Source organism: Mauremys mutica, chromosome 13 (genome assembly GCF_020497125.1).
Source record: "Mauremys mutica isolate MM-2020 ecotype Southern chromosome 13, ASM2049712v1, whole genome shotgun sequence".
NCBI classification, from domain to species: Eukaryota; Metazoa; Chordata; order Testudines; family Geoemydidae; genus Mauremys; species Mauremys mutica.
In genome coordinates, this window is record NC_059084.1 from 18,761,175 (window position 1) to 18,785,296 (window position 24,122).

The 24,122-nt window shown below is 48.1% G+C and overlaps 1 protein-coding gene across 3 annotated transcripts in view; it reads right to left on the reverse strand.

Annotated features, from left to right (window-relative positions):
• The window catches only part of JPH2 (junctophilin 2), a 66,557-nt gene that overhangs the window by 34,008 nt on the left and 8,427 nt on the right, over window positions 1–24,122 (reverse strand). For 2 of the 3 annotated variants that reach the window (XM_044986346.1, XM_044986345.1), the window contains exon 2: window positions 14,175–14,958. In XM_044986346.1, coding sequence (XP_044842281.1) covers window positions 14,175–14,958 — 784 coding nt within the window. Of the gene's footprint in view, window positions 1–14,174; window positions 14,959–23,979; window positions 24,087–24,122 lie in introns of those variants that run through there. The other variant, XM_044986347.1, reaches the window with a different exon arrangement.

A 24,122-nucleotide genomic window follows, 5' to 3' on the forward strand; every position in this document is an offset into this window, starting at 1 on the left:
GGTTTTCTCTCCCCCCCCCCACCTGCACCCCCTGCTGCCCCAGTCCTGGGCTCCCCCGCCACCAGTGCTGACTCCGCCCGCTCCCTCCTTGCCTCCAGCTGGTCTGGCGCTGGCAGGGTCAGGGTAAGCAGCGGGGATCCCGGGTCCCTCCAGCCCAGGGTCCCTCCAGCCAGGGCTCCCACCTCCAGGACCAGCCAGGACCCAGGAGGGCAGAGCTGGGGGACTACCCTGGCAGGGGGCTGAGGAGCTGGGGCAGGGTAGCCCCAGAGGGAGAGGAGTCCCAGAGAGCGGTACTCCACCCTCTATGGCCCTGCTGCTTCTGGCCACCCTGCTGCAGTCCCTGGGCGGCTTGGGACGCTTCATTCAGCCCTGGTGGTGACGCTGGGGGGCTGCCACCCTGTGGCACCTGCAGACTGCTCCGTGTGCCCCACAGGGCTGCCCCCAGCCTGAGTGTCCCACGCTCGGAGCCTGCCCAGCCCAGCCACAAGGTGCAGGCGCTGCTCCCCCACGGCACGAACCGCAGCGGCCCCAGGGCACCCCCCATGCACGACGCGCTGCTGCTGCCAGGGCCAGCTCTAGGCTTTTGCCGCCAGAAGCAAAAAAAAAAAAAAAAAGGTGTCTGGAATGTCGCCCCTGAAAATGTGCTGCCCCAAGCATGTACTTGGTTTGCTGGTGCCTAGAGCCGGCCCTGGTCTCAGTCCCTCCTTACAAAACCGGATTCAAAAGAAAAAAGCAGATGCTACTGTAACCTGACTAAAACATTCTGCCCTTCTTCAGAGCCGTACCGAAGAACCCTTCGGTAATGACTGGGAAACTGCACTCAGTTGAGAGAGAGAAATGTGGCCTGGGAGAGAAACACTGCTGACTTCTAAGCTCATCTTTGACACTGAATCCCTCTGACACCTGTGGGCTCAGTCTCCCCAGGGATACTGACACTTCCTTCACAGTGAGGGGATGAGGAGAGAGCAGGTGAAGTTTCTACAGTGCTTTGACACACACAGAGCATTTTATAAGGGCTCAGTATTGGTGTCTGGGAGCAGTACTGCAGAATACCAAAGTATTTTTTGTAATTTTTTCTTTAAGAAACACAACCTTCTTCTGATTTAACTTTCAGCATTTTTGTAGCGACAACTGCCCTGCGCCGTCTCTGCAAACACAAGAATTGTTTCCCTGGGGTTCTTGGCTAGGTGGAGGGCCACACTCTTTGGTTAAAAAAAGAAAAAAGCCCAAACCAGCCTCTATAATTCAGGCTCATGAAGCTCAAGTGGCCAGCTGAGTAGCTCCAGGACATGAACTGTATGATAAGGGCCACTAGATTGCTGATCTGCCACTTTAGGGGAGTAGAATTGGGTAGGGAGTTCAACAGCTCCTGTTGAAATATTCCTCCTTCTCTAGTAATCCCGAATGACGCGGCCAAACCTTAACTCACGATGGCCTTGCATATTCTTTTTCCAAGTAGATTTGAGGCAAACTGTGGCCCAAACTCTAGGAGAAATTTCACTTCAAGGAGGGGAGACAGAAAAGGTAGACGTGAGAGGAAACACCAGAGAAAAGCAGCCCAGCAGCACGTACTGCCTAGCAATGCAGCCTGCACTGTCCCGATGCCAGTAAGGTTGACCTCAGCAGAGAGTGTGACATTCACATCCATTCAACAACACAACTAGGGTGACCAGACAGCAAATGTGAAAAATCGGGACAGGGGGCGAGGGGTAATAGGAGCCTATATAAGAAAAAGACCTAAAAATCAGGACTGTCCCTATAAAATCGGGACATCTGGTCAGCCTAAACACAACAGCCTGAAAAAACAGAGGCAGGAGCTTTCTGCAGCCATCATACATGAGAGGGAAGGCCTGCACCCACCCCAGCCAACACGGCTCATGTCCCAGTAGCACCAGAAAATTTCAGACCACACCATCCATGTGTGTGTCTGTACCATCCCCCCACTCCCTGAGAGCTAAGAACTACAGCCCAATGTGTCTCAAGGCCAGGTCTGACACAGGCGGTGACAGGACAGGCTTCCCCTGCACTGCTCCTCACCAGTGTTCTTTGTCCCTGGCCTGGAGGAACAACCTCTAAGGGTGAGGAAGCAGCTGAGTCTCCCTGGCCTATTCAGTGCTTGGCCTCTCTGCTGAGCTTTCTAAAGAAGGGACCAATTACTACAGATAGCTGTCAAGGAAGTGATGGAAAATGTTTCTTCAATACACATCAGAGCTCATCAGATCACATTAATCTATGTCAAAACATACAAGGTGGCCTGGCTACTCCACCCATGACCACCGCAGCCATTCTTGTTTCCCAGCTCCAGTGACAAAACCAATGAGCTGATTGCTCTAGGCGTTCCCGTGCTTGGCACCAGGCTCCGTCCATGCTAGCAGGCTAATGGACTTTCCTCATGTTTTGCAGACAGACCCATTTGATGTGCATCCATGAGTCAGCCTGGAAAGGAAGTTATGGTACGTGAGACTCTGAGGCAAGGAAAGCAAACAGGAGTGTGGAAATGCTCTCTTTTTCCAAACCAGACACTGTGAACTACAATAACCCACTACGGTGCAGGCAGTAGATTCTGTGAAAGCCCCTGAGGTCTTTCTTGTCAGTGATTCCCCAGCCAAAGGCTCCCTCAGGCCATATGTCATAGGAGGCTGGTGATAGGTCAATAAACTGAATGCTATGGCTGTTGAATAGGGTTGCCAACCCTCCAGGACAACCCTGGAGTCTGCAGGAATTAAAGATTAATCTTTAATTAAAGAATAAGTCATGTGATGAAACCTCCAGGAATACGTCCAACCAAAACTAGCAGCCTGACTGTTGAAGCCCACATTTTCAGCAAGCCTGCCTTTTGTGCTTGTGCTCCCTCCTTTGTATGCATAGCGCTTGAGTTTGCACCGGCAAACAGCACATTTAGGATCATGTGTGCTCAGCAGCCCAGCTCATGGAGACAAATAGCGTCATGCACAGTGCAGGGCTCTACGGATGCAAAAGGAAGAGCATTACTTGTTTTACTTCATGTGAGAGAAACAAACATTTCTGGGGCTAGTGCAGCTGTAGCACGCCTATAAAAAGCCACAAACCAATGTATTAAGGCCCCTGACTTCAGCTGGTTCTAACATAAAGGCAGGTGGTTTGGAGATATCTGACTTTATGATGAATTAACAGGCTTTATTTAGTGTCACACCCTTTTCAAATACACGGAATGTTAATGGTATGGGAGCTGTCTCATGGTCCATTGACACTTCAAGCTGGAGGTGTAATTTCCAATGTGAGGAGACCTACCTAAAAATAAACTGTGGCCATGGAGCGAGACCAGTTAGCTGCCCTGAGTACGTACCTAGAGCCTCAGTCAGGATCGTCCTTGGGGCAGCTAGCCTCTGCCACCCCTTGCGCTGCTGCTCCAGCACAACTAGGACAGGTATGTTTCCTCAAGCCGGAAATGACATCCCTAGCTCGATGTATAGACATACACTCACTTGGAAAAGAGAGAACAAGCAGCTTCCCTTAACCGCTTCATTCATGGTCCCGGAGTCCTGGGGAGTAGCACACAGGGTACAGGCATGCGGGTCATGGGTACGTTCACATCTCCCTGCCCATATGTACAGTAACTCCCATGTGTTTGTGTCTGCTGAGCAGGTGAGATATTCATTCATTTGATTCCAGATCAAAGGACGTGTGGACAACCTGGCTGATCAGTGGAGGCTGAACATGCTGCTGTGCGTGGGATTTGAGTTTGGCTTCACGGTTCAGTCACTTACTCCCCCGCACAGCATGGAGGAACTGGAGTGACTCCCTCTCTTACTGCTTCATAGACTTTAAAGCCAGAAGCAACCATTATGATTAGCGTGTCTGACCTCCCTACATAACACAGCCAGAGAATTCTACCAAGTGATTCCTGCATTGAGCCCAATGATTTCTGGTTGAGCTAGATCAGGATTTCTCAAACGGATCGCCGCTTGTGTAGGGAAAGCCCCTGGCAGGCTGGGCCGGTGTGTTTACCTGCCTTGTCCGCAGGTCCAGCCGATCACGGCTCCCACTGGAAGCGGCGTGGGCCGAGGGACGTACTGCCCGCTGCTTCCAGCAACTCCTATTGGCCCAGAGCAGCAATCTGTGGCCAGTGGGAGCCGCGATCGGCCAGACCTGTGGACGGGGCAGGTAAACACACCGGCCCAGCCCACCAGGGGCTTTCTCTACACAAGCGGTGACCCCTGTTTGAGAAACCCTGAGCTAGATGATATCTTTTAGAAAATGTAAAGCTTCAAGTGATGGATACTCAGGGAAGCTTTAATGGGCTCTAGAGGGGAATGTGCATAACCCAGCTTGGCAAGGAGAAGGGTTCTTCAATGGAGCAAAGTAAAGGACCGGGAATGACCTCTCCCTCCTGCCTCCTCGATGTTTCTTTGCTCATACTATGGAAACGGGCTGGAATGAGAGTGTGCGCTGTGATGTGACCTGTATCTCCTCCTGTGGGAGCAACGGGGACCGGTGAGCACTGACTGCGGAACCGTAACTGGCAACAGAACTTTATTTCGGTCAACTCCTATTTTATTTTTTAAGGGGTCTGATCACATTACTATGTAAATGCTGTTCCCAACTATTCTGCCTCCCTTGCAACCCTATCTGGGAGGGGTATTATATCAAATGTCCCATGTAGAACTCAGCATGGGATTCTGTCCTTAGTAAGCAGGCTCACTTTAGTTCCTGCATATTGTCTGCTTGTTACATGGCTAGACCGCAAGTCTATTCATTACACAGCCACTATGTGGTACCCAAGCCAGGAGTGAGCATTAAAGGCCACAAAAATCAGAACAAGGCAGAAGGGCCCAGAGCCTTGTCTAAACTTGGGGAACCTCCCTAATACCGATGGGCCTGTACTACACTCCAGAATTGCCAACTCTTGCAATTTTATTATTAGACTCAACATGTTTGTTATTTTTCTCAAAGCCTCAGCTCATGCAGCTTTGTGAATGCAGAACTATGTGAATACTTAGCGGTCATCAATATAATAATGAAAAAGTATGTTCCTACCCCTCATGGTTGTGGAGGAGAGCTTACACCGTGACCGGATTGCACGCTAAACACCCACAAACCAGAAGGGAAAGAAAATGAATCCCAAATGTACTGTTCTTAAAAATCTCATTATTTTAAAGCCAAATCTCATAATATTGAGGCCTAACTAGTAAGTTTTGAATGCTTGGGGCTGGCAATACTGAACCTCCCAGATCCACACGCTCCCCGACTTTGGGGAAGTTTACATACAGAAAAAAACTTTGCCTATATCATAGACTGAACTGGAAGTCCATACTCCAGGACTAGGCGTCAGTTTGGCTCCAAACATCACAGGTGGGGTCCAGCTCTTTGAACATTATGTATGGAGTTGCTTTGTGGAAGGCTGTGAGCCATTCCTTTTGCTCTTTGATTTCTCTAGTGGCTGGTGTAACCCTTTCAAATACCCCAGGACAGAATGGAGGGTGGCTCTTTGATGTGGCTTGAGAAAGTTTTGACAGTTTAAGTACTTTATTCCTGGCACCATGAAGCTAAGGTCCACCTGAGGGGGCTCAAGTTTTATTGGCTAAGAGTCACAGGCCTTGGCTGTCAGCTGTTGCATTCTCCCGTAGCTCTGATAAACCATTGCTGTGCATTCCCTTATTTAGTCAGGGACTCTCTGCTGACTCCAGTGCTTTCAGTACGTCATTTACACCATACACCACGGGCCCCTAAGGAGACACTCATTCCTGCCTAGGCAATGTAAGTTTGAAAGGCTGAGCACATGGAGATATAAGTAACATTGCTTAAGAATGTGAACAGGCAGAATAGTTCAGAAAAATGATATGAGCGTTTCAGTTCACGTCTCAGCAGACAAGTGCCTCTGTTAGTTGAAGGGAGAGCTCAGAAGTGCCCCACAGAACACAGACGGCAAGGCTATTTAGAATTCACTACCTTGGAGTAAAACATTTAACTGGCAAGAAGAGAATCTCGCACACAATTTTAATTGAGGCCAGGCTTTGGGAAAGAAAGTCCCAGAGTGTTTTCCTGTACCCGCAACTTCATCCCATTTCTGTTATGCTATTTATACACTGCCTGGCCTCTCCTTAAATTATTTCAGTGTATTCTTGAGAGTTTTTCCATTATGTATTAAAAGGACAATGTGGAAGCATTTTGAATCTATGTTATAAAGCTGTGGAAAGATGTATGGTCAAATAGTAGATACCCTACTGATTTTAGATGTTGTATAGCCCAAACATAAAGCTGTGCTAATTTTGATTTGTGTTTGTCTCCAGTAAAAAATCCTGGTGCTTAGATACCTCCATGTGAGGCTCCTATAGATAAATCAGTAAAGTGTGGCAGTGATTTCTTCCTGCTGTCACATATCTGGGTTTCCTGGTGATAATAAATACTATATGTCACATGCCAGCTATATTCTGGAGGATATTTGTTAACACGATACACAACTTTCAAGGTGTTCAAAAGACAGGGTCAAAGCTACAGTGTACACCACATTACAGAACACATGGAAGTGTCCCTTTAAAAAACACTGCTTTCATTCCAGTTGGCTAAGAAGTGCTAGGATTTCATTTGGCACAGATGCCAAATTACAGAGACTTGATGGGGTCATGGAGAGCTGAGCGTGACCCAGAGTGAGAAGGGGTTGCTGAATTTTCATTGTAGATCTGGCCCTTTTAAAAGCCTCCTTAGGCAAAGAAAGAAATTCACTCTCCTTAGCAATTGTAAAGACTGCTTTGTAGCTAATAACTTGAGGGGGTCTCAGACCACCAGCAAACCAACCAAACTGAATCACTCAAGTCTTACCCAGATCCAGGCTTGGGCCCTCAAAAAGCAGCCAGGCTCTGTGCCTCATCTTGGGTTTTTATTTTTAAGGAGATGAAAGCTGTCCCTCAGCTGCCTGTTTTCGAAGGGATCACTTACCCTCTGCTTGACAAGTTAGCACATAGCCTGCATTCTAGCACAGATGCCATCAGGTAACCGCACAGACACCAGCCTTCCTAATTGCACAGCTCTCAGTAGCTCTGAGTTCTTTCTGCTGACCAGAAACCACGGGAGCTTCTCAGGGAAGCAGAATGCCAGCCTGATACACAAGCCCTGTCAGCAGCTGCTCGAGGCCTCATGTATTCGGGGCCTCCACTGCACAGACTCAACAAATCTCGGGCTGGCCTGAGGGGAGGGCAGATTTCCAATCACAACCTAGCAGCCTGGAGAGCACCTTTCACTAGGGTCACCCCAAACTGAAATACTGGCCTTAGATGCATGTGTACCCTAGTTATTTCTCTCGTGCTGCCAGTTCACAGGGGAACATACTCACAGAACAAAGAAGGGAAAATCAAAGGCCACTCTTTGGAATGGGCCACATTCCCTGGCGCTGCGATTCCCACTTGAATGAAACATCCCAATACAGCTTCTTGCCACGTAGGCCCGTGCCTTCTTAGTTTATATAAGCTGGTCATTTGCCTCTACAGGTATTTTCTTTTCACTCCCCCGAACACGATGCTTGTCCTGTAGCCCTCTACACTGGTAATTGACAAATAACTTCCCAGGTGGTATCTCAAAACCTCATTTGTCGTCTTTCCTTAGCCACGTTACCCGCACTGCATTATACATTTTCACTTAACGAGCCCCCCAACCTAGGGTAACTGATGAATGAGGAGGGCCGGTTTGTGCACAGCAGTTAGTGAATTCATGCTGTACCACGCCACACCAAACATCTGGGTTGCAAGCCAGCGTGACAGTCAACTAAGTTTTCACTTGACACTCGGCAACATCACAAACACATTAACTGGGCTTAACTGAGAGTCTCTGCTCATTAGACTGGCTGTTGTAGGTCTTGAATGAGATACACTGGCAAAGCTGTGTGGCAGATGCGGACTGGAACAGCAGGGTTTGCACTGCAGCCAGGTGGGAGGGCAGTGCCCTGACAAAGCTGCCAGAGGGAAGCCTGCAAACAGCCTGCTCACACTTAGCCAGTACATTCAGGGTGACACTAACATAACCTCTACCATTTTTTACTAAAATCATGAAAAGGAAAATCAAAATTTTGGAATGTGAGGTGACATTACGGGGAATGCTGCTGAATTTCTAATTTCGAAAGAACTATAATGGGACCTGTCAGGGCCAAAACAATACAGTTCTGGAAGGAAAACACTCAACTGTGCCATATTCTGGCAGGAGATGCTCAGAGGCACAGCCGAGAAAATCCACAGCCAGCAGGGGGCAGAAACTGCAACCCAGTTTCTGCTCCCTTTGAAACAGTGCACAGAGGCTGCTCCAGAGACATTTCACAGCAAGAGACATGGAAGAGGTGTGACACAGGGGTAAAGTGGTCTATTACATGTTTGTTCCCTGATCTCTCAATGCTTGTTACATGTAGATTGTCATGCTCCAAATAAAGGTTTGGGTTTTGGTCAGAACGTGGAAGCACATTTGGGCATAGACTGTGCAGCATAGGTGTGGGTTTCTCTTTCTTCACACCTCTGCAGCTTGCCTGAGCCGCCAAAGCTGCAAAGAGCTGGGGTTTGGGCAGGTTCTAGCATTTTGGGTTTGTGTTTCACTGGTTTTACCATGCCTCAAGGAACCTTTTATGGGGCCCCCCAAAAAAGTGAGTACTGGTATTTCCCTTTCTGAATGGTGGAAATGCTGAGAGGAGGCCAGAACTCGCTCCTTAAAAGGTTCCCTGAGGTGTAAAAAGCCAGTGAAAAATCATGCTCATGTACAAGTACACAGATGCTCAGATTTATTCACGTTCCTGCAGAATCTGACTGCTTGGCCTGAGAAACCAGACCCCAACGATACCCTGGCATTCCCACATAAAGATAAGCACTATCCTCTACATAGAGGAGTCATGTAGCCTTCCCATGCAGCTAAAGATATTTCCATAAGGACCAGAAGCCAAGATACTGTTCATCAATTGGAACCAGGGTTTTGTGCTGTTAAATTCTGCCCTGGGGTAAGCCAGGCAGTTCCACTGACTTCAATGCACTTTGATATCATGATCCAAGTGGCTCATTCTGTATTTTGATCCCCCAACTTCACTAACCTAGAATTTGTGCATTAAAGAAACTCTGAAGCCACTTTCCCATTTCCGCTAAATTCCAATGTTGCTTCCTTCATAGTCCACAAATTTCAACCCTTAATTTGCAGGTATGTTCCACCTTCATAACATCAGTACATTTACCCAGGTTTCCGCCAGTTTGCCTCATTGGCAAATGCCCTGCTACACTCTCAGATGAAGGAGCTGCTGGTGGTTCCCTCCCTATACAGGCACGGAGCCAACTCCCCTTTCATCACACACAGCTTTGTTGGCAGTGCAGCTATCCTGATAGAGTCATGAGACATGCCAAGGTCTCCTGCTTCAGCAGATGGTCACACTAGGCATCAGGATGGGGGATTGTGGCCGGGGTGTTATGGGTCACTACTGGCTGGATAGGGAGGTTTCCCCAGGGACCCAGAATCTCTGGGTAGCTCTGATTGGAGATGAGGGATTGGAAATCCTCTTAATACTGAAAACAATTCCTCTCTCTCGAATGGTTTCGGGAGGAACTCCAGGAGGGGATTGTCTAGGTCACCCGAACACCGCGTAAGGTCCCTGCATTGGTGTGGAGTCGCTAGGGGGACACACAAAGGGAAAGGGAGTTGGGACAGGGCTGTAGCAAGAAGCCAGCACTAGCCCTGGCCCTGACAGGTCTCCAAGTGAGGGAGGATGGTCCAGTTGCTAGGGAGCTAGCCTAGGACTTGGCAGACCTGCATTCAAGTCCCTGCTCCCACAGACTTCCTGGGTGTCTTTGGGCAAGTCACTTAGTCTTGCTGGGCCTCAGTTCCCCGTCTGTAAAATGGGGATCATAGCACTGCCCTGCCTCACAGGAGTGCTGTGAAGATAAACACGTTAGGAATTATGAGGTGCTCAGATGCTCTGGTGATGGGGGCCACAGAGGCTATGTCTACACTGCACTTACAAACTCACAGCTGGCCTGTGCCAGGTGACTGGGGCTTGGACTAAGGGGTTGTGTAATTGTTGTGTAGACATTCGGACTCAGGCTCTAGAACCCTGCGAGGTGGGAGGTCCCAGAGCGCAGGCTGCAACCTGAGCCCGCGTTGCTGAACGTCTACATCAGTTAAACAGCCCCTTAGCCTGAACCCCGTGAGCTTGAGTCATCTAGCACGGGCCAGCCATGGGGGTCTAACTGCAGTGCAGACATACCCATAAATATCTTAGCTAGATAGGTAGCGCCGCCTGCGAAAGTGTACAGAAGCCCAGTGGCAAGACCGATGAGAGGAGAAACACTCTATGGTTAGGAGAAAGTGAATGATTACACAGCACTTTATAAATATTAGTCAACTAGTTCTCCCGCCCTCAGAAAGGTATTAGACTCATTTTACAGGTGGGGAAACTGAGGCGGAGAGCAAGTGCCTTGCCCAAGGTCACAGAGAAAGTCAGTGGCAAAGCTAGAGCTCAAGAGTTTCTCCAGTCAACACTCCGAGCATTAGATTTTCTCTTAGCCCTCAAAGCTGAGAGTAAAGGAGGGGGAAGGGACACATTAACAAAAAAGATGCTGTGAGTAGGGATGCTAGCCCCTTATGAGGCAAAGGCAGCAATTATGGCCCCAAGGGTAAAAATTCACTGAAACTGTGACTTGACTGTGAAGTGAGCAGAAGACAAAGCTCTGCTCCCCGCACTTTCCTGAGACACCACTCCCTCCTCGTCTGCACCCCCACATCTGGGCTGGATCGCCTGCAAGGCCAGTCCTCCCCTTGCAGCTGCTTGAACACAAATTTGCAAACAGAACTCATTGCAGGCAGGAGTCGGGAGTCGGAAGCCAGAGCAGCGCTCTCAGTATCGGGTCAGGCTCCCTGAGCTAACTGTCACCAGGGCAAACCCAGGCACTGCAGGAGCGAGGCTGGCACTGCCAGGTACAGACTAGGGCAGCACACGAACCTTGGCAGGCTCTGATCGTCACTTGCAGTTTAGGAAAGGACATACATTTGATTTTAGATAGGCACCCAGCTGGAGAACCAGAGACGCATGCGCAGAGGCAATCTATCCACTGCCTCATAATGTACAAGAGGGGAGGACTCATTAAGGAAAAGGGCTGTAATGCCTTATTTCCTCTGACTCAAAAGTTCCCTTAATAGGAAATGGTTTCCAAGCTGTGCTAGCGAGGATGCCGGCCCCTGTGAGAGCAATGGATGCATTCCAACCCCTGATGGAAAACACCACAGAGTCTCCTTTGGATTTGAAGTGTAAATCGTGTCTCCTAAAAAGGGCCTTATATAAACTGACCAGTGCTTGGGAAGCAGTTTTGCCGCTCTAACAGCATTATTTATGGCCTTGCTGCGCCTTGAATGTGCCTTTTCCAGTACACTACAAAGCAACACAGGAATGAAGAGAGCACCAGGCCCATCCAGATGATGTAGCAGGGAGCAGCTTGCGCCAAGACGAACATGGACCAGTGCTGCTCGCGAGCTCAGGCAGCAGCATGGATCTGTTATTCTGATCGTCGCTGTCTCCGCAAGATACTCTTTCGAAACTTGCTGATATTTTTCTGACAGTCTCTGCACTAACCGAGCATGCTAAAAGCAGCCAAACTCAACATTCACTCAGGAGCCTTGGTTCAAAACTTTGAGCTGAAATATTATTGAGCAAAGTATCTGCCTAGCTTCCAAGGGATTTTGATGGTTTTTAAACAGAGGCACCATGCTGTATTTCACCAGGTATTCCCCGCACCTGCCTGGCAACGAGGCAAAGTAATCAAAAAATCATCTCCTGAGAAGTTGAACAAAGTTAAACGGGACAAGTGAAGAAAGAACCATGAGCCACATCCAGGCCAAACTCCCATTGATGTCAATAGCCGTTTGCCTGGATAAGGAGTGAGTACACATCTAGTGCCAGATCCTGCCACCCACACTCGCACTGAGCAGTACATTACTCATGCCACTGAAATCAAACTGGTAACATACAAAAGGAACGCTTGGGTTTTTTAAATACTTAAGGCCAAATCCTTTGGTCCTTATTCATGGCTAGATTCCATCACCATTACTCACACTGAAATCAATGGGACACCCCCCAAAGTAAGCTACTACTTAGCATAAGGGTGGCAGAACCTATCCCTCAATAAAGACCTAAGCACCCACCCGTGTATATTTTAATAAAAACCTCCTATTCTAGATCACCAATAACTCTTTTGATCATTAAAGCTGAACAAACTTTCAAAAATCTAAATGCACTTTTTCACCACTGCTGCGGGTTCCCTTGCACTTCACTCTGCTTGTCAGGTGAAATGAGATGGGTCAATTCCATCTTCTGTTTATAGCCCATTTCACTTTGCATCTCTTCTTTGCCTTTGGTAGCATGCTTTTATGTTTGGGTCTCTAACAGTACAGGAAGAAAGATCAATTAAAAAAACTCCAGTTATTTTAAATGTGTGCCAATATTTCTATTCTCTGAAGTTTTGCAAGCCCTATCTTTTTTTTTTTTTAATACCAACCTAAATTTAAGGCCTGAGCTAGTAGCCAGCGTTGCTTTAAGCAAAGAGTCAGAAGGATTTATTTACAACCTGCAGACATTTGACAAAATATTCTAAGTGCACAGGCAAAGCAGAGAGAACCTAGCCACAGTATTTCATACTATTACTTTCCAGAGTATCTTAAACCAGTCTGAGCTGAGACAGCAGTTTCCAAGCTGTCAGTAGTAGAGTTTAGCTGACTTCTGCTGCATGGCACATGAATCCTGGTAAATCATTCAAAAACCCGGGTGAGTGTAAAGAGATCGCTGGAGCAGGTCCCCGCTCTCTGGAGTGATACGTGGACTAGCAGTGGAACTCATTGCACCAGTCTGCCATCTCTCACTATTCAGTAGGGTTACCAACTCAGGGACCTGCCTCCTGAGTGGTGAAATCCAAGCAGAACCTGGCTTTGGCCCTTGATATTGTTTTGCTTGTTAAAATTAGGTTACGACAATAATCTTGTTCCCCCAAATCACTACATGCCCTGAACCCTTGAGGCACCGGGTGAGGGGAAGGAGTGGAAACCAGGGTACAGCACACACTTCTCAGGAAATGCTGAGATGTTCTGTTTGTAGCCCAGTGTGACGAAGATGTGACTATGTGCCCAACGGATGGAAAGCCCTCATTAGAAGAACAACAGCAGCTGCAGCAGCATTGTACATTATTGATCCCAAATCCTGCAGTGACTCTGCTGCAAGATGGAATGTTTCTGTAGTGGTGGTTTTGTTGTTGGGTTTGTCTCTTAATAAAGGAGGTGCCACTCAGAGGCCAAGCTGTCCCTATGCAGAAGGCTGTCCTGATTTATTGTAGCCAAAACAGACTATTTTTCATTCTGCCCTAGTAATAAAAAAAATCCATCTGCTCCAATGTGTTTCACTGGGGACTAAAGGTGCATCCCTATGTTGCTATTTCCAAACATTTCTATAAATGCTTAAGAGTATTAAGGCGTCGATATTTCACAGTGGACCAGATTCTCAGCTGGCATTGTCCCATTGGATGTCAACAGAGCTATGTGAATTTACAGCTAAAGAGCTGGCCCATCCACCCCATCCTTTTCTGTCCTGTTGAGGTTAGTGTTAATGGCTCGGTAGCCTTCCCCCACCGCCTAGGTCCGGCTTCTGTTAGATTTGGGGGGAACAGAGAAATCTGAAAGGTTCACAGGACTTAAGTAATTGAGCTGCGAGATGCTCGGACCATGGCCAATCTTTCTTCCTTACCCCCCAAGTCTGTCCTATCAGCTGCAAGGGTTTTAAGTGATCAGTGCAAGCAGCGCTATGCAGCAGAGAGGAAGCATGGTTCAGTGGTTAGAGCATTAGTCTAGGACCCTGGAGATATGGGTTCAAGTCTCTGCTCTACCACAGACTTTCCTGTGTGACCTTGGGCAAGTCACTTAGTGTTTCAACTCTCCATCTGTGAAAAGGGGATAACAGTGCTCCCCTAACACACAGGGGTGTAGTGACAATATCCAGGTAGTGAGGTGCTAGATGCTACAGTAATGGGAGCCAAACAGACACTAAAGCTAGCTTGGTTGCATACTCCAACATATTGCTCTGCTCTGTGAAAAGCAGGATTCCTAGCTACTCTTCTATAAAACTGCAATAACAAACAAACAATCACATTCAGTATTGAAACCTGGTGAGTCTTTAGTGCCTTCATCAGAGCTGGAGCTCCTACCTGGAGACTGCAATCTCAGCCTTCTGCCGGGCGATGGCCGCAGCCCTCTGAGCCCCTTCCATGCTCCTGTCCACCTTCTGCCTGATCTTGGAGCTCTTCAGTGGTATCACCCGTTTCTTCATGCCTTTGATCAGGACATTCTGCCGGTATTTGCCTTCCTCCTTCTTGCCATCTGGCAGGGTGGTACAGCCGTACCCATGCCGCACGTTGTCCAGCCACTCGCCCTCGTACTTCAGGCCGCTCGACCTCTCGCTCACCCCGAAGCCCGACCGCTTGTCATTCTTCCACTCACCCATGTAGGACTCTGTGGTGGTGGCATCGATGTCAGACTCGAAGGGCTGGAACTCCTCCCCTTCCGCCCCTTCACCCAAGCTGATGGTGGAGGTGGCGTCGCTGGCAGCGGAGCTGATGCCGCTCTCGCTCTTGAGGAAGCTGACTCGGCTCTTCTGGCTGGCCAGGGAGGTTTTGGACTCCGATTTCTTTAGCCTCCCCAGCAGAGAGCCCCGTCTGAAGAGGCCCCCTTTCTTCGGCTTGCTGGCTCCAGCATCCGCATACAGACTGAGGGCAAAGCCTCCCCGCGTGATAGTGGGTGACATGAGGATGCTTTCTGGGCTGCCCGCCGGCGAGTCCTGCTGTGGCAAGGTGCCGTTGCTGTGCTCGCTACGGAGGGAAGACAGAGAGGTTCGGAGAGGGGAGCGGACCACAGACGCCATGCCGTATGGGACGCTCTGACGGACGCCGTATCCGTGGCGCATGCCATTGGTGAACTGGCCCTGGTACGTTCCTAAAGGCAAGAACAAGGAGCTCGTTAAGCATGACACTTATTTTTCAAATGCCTCGATACAAAGAACGTGCACAGCAAATTAAACCACCGCATGACATAACGGTTGCCCTTGTGCCTGTGCACCAGCTGCTGCCCTCTGCTGGGAGGGAAAGGTCAGAGCTGCACAAGTGATTATCAGTTTGCAAATGTCGCAGCCCCTAGAGGCAGGCAGCCTGGAGAACAGATGCAAGCCATGTTCACTTCCCTGAGAGACAACAGGTGTTCTCCTTTAGCTCACATAATTCTGCTCTAATTACACCAGTTATAAACCCAAAATCACTCTAATGGACTCATTCTGGATTTACACCAGTGTGACTGGGAACAGAATCTGGCCCCAACATTTCTGGAATTTTAGGTTGTGTGTTCTACGCCTGGTGGCTGATAGCCACGGTATTTGTCTGCATGTGCACAGTCTGTGATGTAAACAACTCTTCTCAAGTATCATGACAGCCCCTTCCCTGCTCCACTCTTGGTGATTCACATTATTGTCTGCTACTAATACTGCATAGGATGAAAATGACTAATGTTGTATAGAGCGAACGCGATCTGCCCAGGGACCAGCCACACGTTGGGCTGCCTAGCAGAGGTAGGAAGTTAAATGAAGGTTGGGAAGAAGGATGATCTTGTGGCTGAAGCACTGGGGTCTGTTTTTGGCTCTTCCTGTGAGTCCTGAGGCAAGTCACTCAGCCGGAGTTCCTCATCTGAATAACGGAGATAACGACACCCTCCTACTTCACAGGGGTGTTGAGAGGCTAAATACATTAAAAGATTGTGAGCTGCTCAGATACTAACATGGTTGGGCCCAAAGAAGCATCTAGATAGACCAAAACTGTCCTCGAAACGCTGGGGAGACTCTAGGAGACAACTCTAAAAGTGTCTGTCTTGGAGAGCAATTCCTGCAGCCCTTGAATACGCTGCCCTTCACTGTTCCCAGAACAAAGCCCAAAACCTATTGGTACGATGGATAAAGCTCCGAGCTTTAGGGATAGGTAGAAAAGAGAGGCAGCCACACCTCAGAGGCCCTCCAGCACTGACCCTAGGCTGGGATGTTTGCAGGGTACCTTCTCCCTTCCCCTCACCCCTTTGAAGGATTTGCATTACACTAAACTTCCCTCTGGCTGAGGAGAGCTGCGGGTGACTCCCTCAGCATCCCCATGTGGAAGGGGACATCAAGAGTTACACCAAGGGCTCCCTTCCCAGTCAGGAGTGAGCAGGCTGCCTCCCTGGCACTCCCAGCTTCTGCTGGGCTGGGAGGCCAGCTTCCCAAAAGCAGCTCTCTGCTTGGCAGTGCCATGTAATTAGAGGCCTGACCCAAAGCCTATTGAAATCAGACTCCCATTAGCTTCAGTGGGCTTTGGATCAGGTTGCTAGGTGCTCTTACTAGACAACCAGGGAGGCCCTTACTTGTGGTCCCTTCATTTACAAAGTTCTCGATACATTCAACCCAAAATGTCCCTGCTGTAGCGGCCTGCCAGCCAGCCAGTTTCCCTCCAGCCATTTGAAAAGATGCCCTCAGATGTGCAGAGTTCAAAAGCTGCCATGAGTCAGCCATTCAGAGCAGAACTGACTTGGCAATTCATCAGCAGGCGGGTCTGCAGTGGCGGGAACACAGTGTGGACTGCAGCCGTCCCTCACTCATTACCTCAGTGTAGAGTCAAACTGTCCCTTAGATAAGCTACTGTCATCGAATCATAGAAATGTAGGGCTGGAAGTGATCTCTTGAGGTCACTAGTTCATCCCCCCACACTGAGGCATACCTAGTCCCTCCCTGACAGGTGTTTGTCAAACCTGTTCTTCAAAACCGACAGGGATGGGGGTTCCACAGCCTCCCTAGGCATCCTGTTTCAGAACTTACCTGCCCTTATAGTTAGAAAGTTTCTCTAATGTCAAACCTAAGTCACCCTTGCAGTGAACTAAGCCAATTTACTTCTCGGGCTGCCTCGGCAGATATGAAGAACCACTGATCACCATCCTCTTTGTAGTGATCTTTTCCATATTTGAAGACTTATGTTCCCCCCCCCCCCCAACTGTCTCTTCTCTAGACTTTGGGGAAGTCTCTTCAGCTGCTGTGCCACAGTTCCCATCGCTGTAGAACAGAGACAATAATCCTGCCTTCTGTTCCGGGATGTGAGTGAAGCTTAGTTTCCTAATGTCAGGCTCCACTCAGAAGGGCACTAGAGGAGGGTAGCAAAGGCTACAGGGAAAACCTTTGGGTTTTGTGTTGGGGGCAGGAATATTATTGTGGAGCCTCAATACAGAGCGATCGGAAAGAAGCAGTTTCACTGCTGCAGCTGCTTTGGGGGTTTCCCCAGGGGGAGCCTGTTTCCTGGCCGGCCAATACCCCAGAATGCTAATTCTGCTCACACCAGAATCCCTCTCTCCCTGGATTTTCCTCACTCTGTTGATACGGTTGCCTCAGTAACCGGCAATCCACCAAAAACAAAGGCAGCATTCAGCTCTGCCTCCATCCGTCACTGAGAGTCCGGAACAGGCCATCCCTTTCCAAACCACAGCACAAAACATGGTCCCCTGCACCATGCTGCCCTCGATCAGCAGATGAAAGGTGCTAGGGGAGTGCAGATGTTAGATACCACTTGCCCCTCCTAAGGGCTCAGTTTCTCATGGGCAAATGGCCAGCCGTGCAGGGGATATTTTTATGGGCATCTGTTCTAAATGGGCTGCTTTCCATTAAATTGGGACAAGATACAGTGTCAGTGATTTACTGGCAGGTAGCAGAGTACGGTCACCCTTAGAGAAGCAAACCTATGCAGAGAAGGACACAGAAAGCATCCTCCCTGCCATAGCATCAGTTACTGCATGATCTTCTGCAGAGGGTGCAACCACTGCTTAGCTAACTAGCGTCAGGTGAGGGTGGTGACAGTATGTGTGTCAATTCCATTCATGCATGCATTCCATGCATGACATGCATCCGATGAAGGGGGTATTCACCCACGAAAGCTCATGCTCCAATACATCTGTTAGTCTATAAGGTGCCACAGGACTGTTTGCTGCTTTTACAGATCCAGACTAACACAGCTACACCTCTGATACTTAATTCCATTCACCTTCCCTCCCTCCCCTCTCCAGCTCTCACCCAAAGGGAAGGATCAGCCTGGTTCCAAAAAATTAAATTCCATAATCTATTAGTCAACCCCAGGATAGTCCTGCCCAGGAGATTGTTTCTGATTCCTTCTTTGGCAATAATGGGAGTGAATATTTTACAGACTCCCTGGCCAGTTCTGCCAAATAATCTTTACTCCCAAGCTGCCGGTTTAATTGAAATTCTCTTTGAGCCTGTCAGCAGGGTGTTAACTTTCACACTCCAACAGGGAACAGAAGTGGTGCCCAGGTGCAGCAGCAGCACAAATCCCTCCCTCTGTGCCTCTCTCCAGCTATCTATGTTCTCACATTGTACTCCTCAGCATAGTGCCTGGACGCCTCAACCCTGAGCTAGGAGAACCACAAAGGGGGGGAAGGGGGAATCCAAACTTCACTTAGCGTTGGTTTCTCTGTTGAGGCCGCTAAACAAAGGGCTCAGTTAGAGCAAAGAGTTGGGGTGTGAAGTGGCCACCTGCTGAATGGGAACAACCTACCATGGCAAAATTCTCTTCATGCTGTTTCCTAGCATGGTTTGAAGAAACTGCTTTAGAAAAGAGACCTTATGGTCTGGTGGGTAGGGCATGGATTGGGAGTCAAGAGACCCGGTTTCCATTCCCTGCTAGGCCACTCACAAGCTGCGGGGGCTTGGGCCTCTCTCTGACCCTCTGTAAAATGGTGACAATGATCCTTTATCAAGTTTTATTACTCATCTATAAATAAGTTCACATTCTGTATATGGATGGCCCTTGAACTCATCCACTTTGCCTCTGCTTGTGCTGGGGTTGCAGCCTGAAAGCGGAGTTGACACATAATATGGAATGACATTAGAGACCTTTCTGTAGGACATTAGTGACCTTCAGCCTCTTTCAATGCCTTAGGGATAGAAGACTCCATCCAATATTGGTTCGATATTAATGAGCTTGAAACTGAGTTCTAGCAAGTCTCTGAGGCCCAGAGAGTTTAAGCAACTCCCCCAGGGTCACACAGCGAGTCTTTGGCAGAGGCAGAACATGAACATCTCCTGCCTCTGCCACTGACAAGATCCTCTGATGGCTACAACTGTGCTCTGACCACTAGGAAATGCTACCTCCCAGCCACATTCTGTAAGCACCCATCCACAGTGGAGGGGCAGGATTTTTAAAAGACCAATTAAGTGCCCATCTCCTACTGACTGTCAGTGAGATGTGTGCCTAACTCCTATAGGCACGTTTGAAAATCCCACTCTGGGTCTTTAAGTGTGTTCACTGGATCATTTTAGAGCTGGTTTAGAATGGTTCAGTCAGCTCGATTTACGTATAGATCGGCCGGCCAGTGAGTCTACACTCAGTTTAAGCTGGTTTTGGCACTGGCCATGCTTCCCAGCCCACTCTTGTTAAAAATGAATTTGTTTCAAACAGTTAAGCTCACGCGGCTAAATGCCTCATGCAAATGGGGCCTCAGCACAAACCCCAGACCGAGCAGGCAGCGAAGATGAGGCACTGAAAGTCCTTGACTGAGTCACAGCATGTTTTTGGATAAACTGATTCTCTGTAAAGTGCCTGGACCCAGCTTTGTGTTTTTCCATGTCACTACCCAAGCCATGATTTATAGCCTCTCTTAGAGCTTTCACCCTCTGACCCAGCAAAAGCCATAAACCAAACTCCAGAGCCTCGCTGGGCAACTGCTGAGAGTAGTTAGAAAGCCTGAGGTGGCCACCGCTGTGTAGCACTGAATAATGAAGTCAGTGAGCAGGAGAAAGACAACTTCTTCCTGCACCAGCCTGCCTGTCACCTAGCAAAGGACAGCATATGGTGATCAGTCAAGGAGACAGGGATGCCCATATCCTCTTCCTAGCAAGATCCCCGATCAGTGCAAGGGGAGCAGGGAGGGGCAGGGAGAAAGCCAGGGAAAGGAGTATTGATCAGATGGAATCAATGTTAGTGTCAACCTTTACTCACAGCTCACTAGCCTGCTAAGACACAATTCTCCTCTCACTTATGCCAGTGTGAAACAGAAGCAGATTTCATTGCAGTCATGGGAATTACAGTGGCATAAAAGCAATGTCATAGGAGAAGGATGCTCAGCAGTTAGCCCAGGGCACACAGAAAAGGAGGCGCGGTCAACCATGAGTAGGGATGAAAGGGATACAGTACTGAGTCCCCTCGCCGTAAATAACCACCTTTGTGTCCGTGAAGACAAAGCCAACGTGGACCTAGCTAACACCTATGGAAAGGCCAGTCTGGGTATTTGCCAAATGTGCGTTCCAGGCTAACATTAGGGTCAGCCTATGGTAAGCCACAAACACCTGGAGCCTGGCAATCAATTAACAAGGTATGAAACTATAGAGAAGACATGCCCTAAAAATGAGGCAATGTCTTAACTAGGGCGGGGGGGGGGGGGGAGTTTGTAATTTTAATCCATGATAACCAACATGGGAAAATCTTAGTGTAGACAAGATAAGGGTGGTTTTAACATATGTTAGTGGGACTCCTCTTTAGGGTTTAAACTGACAAGCTAACATGCCAGAACTACAACTGCCTTATCAACATTAGGATTTTAACACATGGAAGCTACTCTGGGTTAAAAATGCACCCACCTTTTATTTTCCTAGTGTAGACATGTGCAGAGTGCGCAGACAGGGTTTTGTCCTGGTTTAACTACATTGGTTTAAAAACACACCTGGCACTAAACTGCAGCAAGTTTGTACAGAGCCAAGCCCTTAGCTAATTAGTATGTGTAAAGCCTTTTAAATTCCCTGGATAAAAGCAGCTGTAAAATGGAAATGTGTAACTATTTATTCTGCATCATTAATACATGTGGGATTGGAACCATATGCAAATCAGCCATCTTCCACTTTGTGAAGATCAAAGCTGGTTACAGATTTTTTAAAAGTTAAAAAAATTAACTCCAAATATGGGTGGGTTGGAAGTGGGGGTGTGGACAAAGTGTGTAAATTTTTCCTAGATATTTCCCCCCTATTCTGGCCATCTTTAGTGAAACCCACATTCAGAAATAGCTATATGTCTGCACTCCCTCCAGCAACAGCTTTCCTCTGAGGAAATCACAATATTACCCCTCTGCTTGGGCTGAGGCTGAGCCGAGGATTTGTACCTGACCAGGTTAGACATTTTAATGGGAAAACTTCCTCTCTCCTCTTCCTTCACCTTTAAAAACAATAATCAAATACACTTTTTTTTTTTAAATGGTCACAGTAACAGGTCCCGGCCTCTGAAAACTCCCATTTGCTTTCCCCCAAAATCAGAGGCAATAGAAGAAAAGTGAAGCAGTTTGGGGTCCCCTGAAAATGTGAATCTTGTCCCTGATGGGGCAAAAGCTTTGAGTACTCTCATTAGAGTCAGAAGCTTGGTGCTGGTAACCAGGGATTTAGATCTGGCAACAGCTAAAAAAACCTAAAAGTCTTCAAAGCGGGGTTGAAAAAATGCTGCTTAATAGCATAATCTTCTTGGTATGAACAATTGTCTAGAGTTGGAACAGTAGATTTCTCAGAGGTGAGTGGAGGCAGAAGGGAAAGGAACAGAGACCTGAGCTGGAAATCACATCTGAATAAAGGCACAGCCCTGATGCAGTCAGCCTGGCCTCTTTCCTCAGATCCACAGAGCTGGGCCTGGGATAATTCCCAGCTGGTGTGAATGTGGATCGTCTCATTCCACAGCACAGAATGGGCATTCCTCTCTCCACTACTCCCTTGAGAAATACAACTGTTCACAGGACCAAGGGTGGCCGCAGGAGAGGGCAATTAAAGGAGACACACAGCTGTGTTCTGTCCAGCCTGGCTAAAAACACCCACTCATCACTGAGCTGGAGAGAAAGCAACGGCCCTCTCCTGCCAAGGCCCATCAGGACAAGCCCAGTGGTGCAAAGCAGGGAAAGGAATGTACAGAGGCAAGTGGGAGCTGGTAAACAGAATCGGATTTTCTTTAGTTCTTCTTAATGGCTTGTATAAATTTGTGAACCTGCATAAGGGTACTGGCCAGAATGAGATCTGGTACAGGCAGCTATTGAAGCCTCTGCCAGCAGAGCTTCGCCAATGCATCTTAGCCTTGACATACAGTAACCCCTGCTATTCCAGTCCTGAGCCCCACACAGATCCACCCTGACCCACAGCTACCCCTGCCCTGGGCCCCAAAAATCTCAGCCAACATGCAGTGTATTTTGTGATGTGGAAAACCCTGTATTTAGAACTAGAAAAGGCCACAGCCTTGCTTTCCCTCGTGACTTAAGTCAAAGCTGGAACACACAGATCTGCAGAGGTGAAAGGTCAGAACGTTAATTTGCAGAGTCACTCAATCACCAAGAACTTCCCATTAGTATTAACTCCCACATTAGCAGGGCCAGGGCAGAGGGCTGATAGATGAAGTAACAGGGTGGATGGAGAGATGTGTCGATTGTTGTTTTTCTTTCCAAAATGCCTCTCTGTCATCATCAGTGGAAAGCTTTGCTGTTTTTTTAATGACAAGAAATCCTATAAAATGTCCCCTTCCTCTCTTACACAAAAGATACCATACCTGGCTCTTAGTAACCCCTGTTAGGAGGTACATATGGGAGTCCGGCTGGTTTCTGTGTTTTTTGCCGTGTTTCTAGAGATTTCTGGGTCTGCTCCTAAATGGAGCTGGCCCTTTCTGTTTATATACGCACAGGATGGGAAGGCTCAAGTTGCAGAGCAGATTAATCATTGTCTCTGGAGACCTCAGTCTCAATCACTCTGATTCACAAATGGATTGTGTGTGCCCTCCGCTTAGGTCGGATAATATATCACACCTTCCATAAGTAGCTGTGGTCAATTAGTACAGAGGCAGGATGATCCACAGATCATTGATGGGCTCAAAGGCCTGTGCTGAGATACACTATGTGACACTCAAATTTCACTTCATGAACCAGGGTCCATTCTTCAGGAGACACCACCCTCTTCCCTTTCCACACTGGGCATAAGGTGTAAGGTTAAAAAAAACCTCTCGTAGTTGTAAAGAGCTTACTCGCCAGCTTACTGGCAACAGCCAAAATAATATCTCTAATTCTTACAGTCATAAAGTTTCATGCACAGATACCATGATGAGAGACATCTTAGAAGTACTTAGTGTGATGGACAGACAGATTAAATAGACACACAAGTAAAACAAACTAATGAAAATGTAGTGCTTGCTGTTAGAAAAAGTCATCTGAGTGAGGATTGATTTAAAATAGTGCATAACTAAAAAGCATCAATTTTGGGGCCAAATTCAGCCTTGGTAAAGCTCCGCTGCAAAGACAACATGGGCTAGTGGACAGGAAACTGGACCCTGAATGGGGCAACTGGGAGTCTGTTCCCACCTCTGCTACTGACTTGCTGCATGACCCTGGGTGAATCACTTATTCTCAGTTAAACAGTGATGCTTTCTTTGTAAAGCACTTTCAGATCTATGGAGGAACTGTACTATATAAGCCCTGTTATTGTTATTTTTGGGGTCAATGAAGTTACACTAGGGCTGAGTTTTGCCCAAACTTCCAAGTCCCTTAGCTGTCTCTGAGGACTGCAGCTCAGAATCAGTAGGAAGCATGAAGAATTCCATATACATTTGCTATCTATTGTCTGCACTTGACAATACACAGAACTAGCAGCAAAATCATGGTTACTCCCTCAGCTCCAGCTCTAGAGAAATCCTCCTCTAAGCTTCAATCCCCTCTCAGCTTGATTATTGCTGCTAATTCCCTCTTTGATGGCTTCCACATGGCCCAGGTGCTCAGACTCCAGAATATGCACAGCCCTGCTGCTGCTGCTCACCATCTGGTACACACAAAGAAGCATGGCTATATCGCTCCTCTCCTTGGTTCCCTTTCCAGGTACCCCATTCACTTCAGGGTCCAAAAAATTGCCCTCCCTGTTTTTAAAACTCTGCACAGACTCACCTTGGCCAACCCCATGGACCGTCTCTTTTTTCTTCTCCAGCCTCCTCCTCCTCCTTTCACTCCTCTAAGCGCACAATTTCACCACTGTTGGTGCAAGAACCTTCATGAACTCCAATCAGCTGCAACAGCCTTTCTGTACCTCT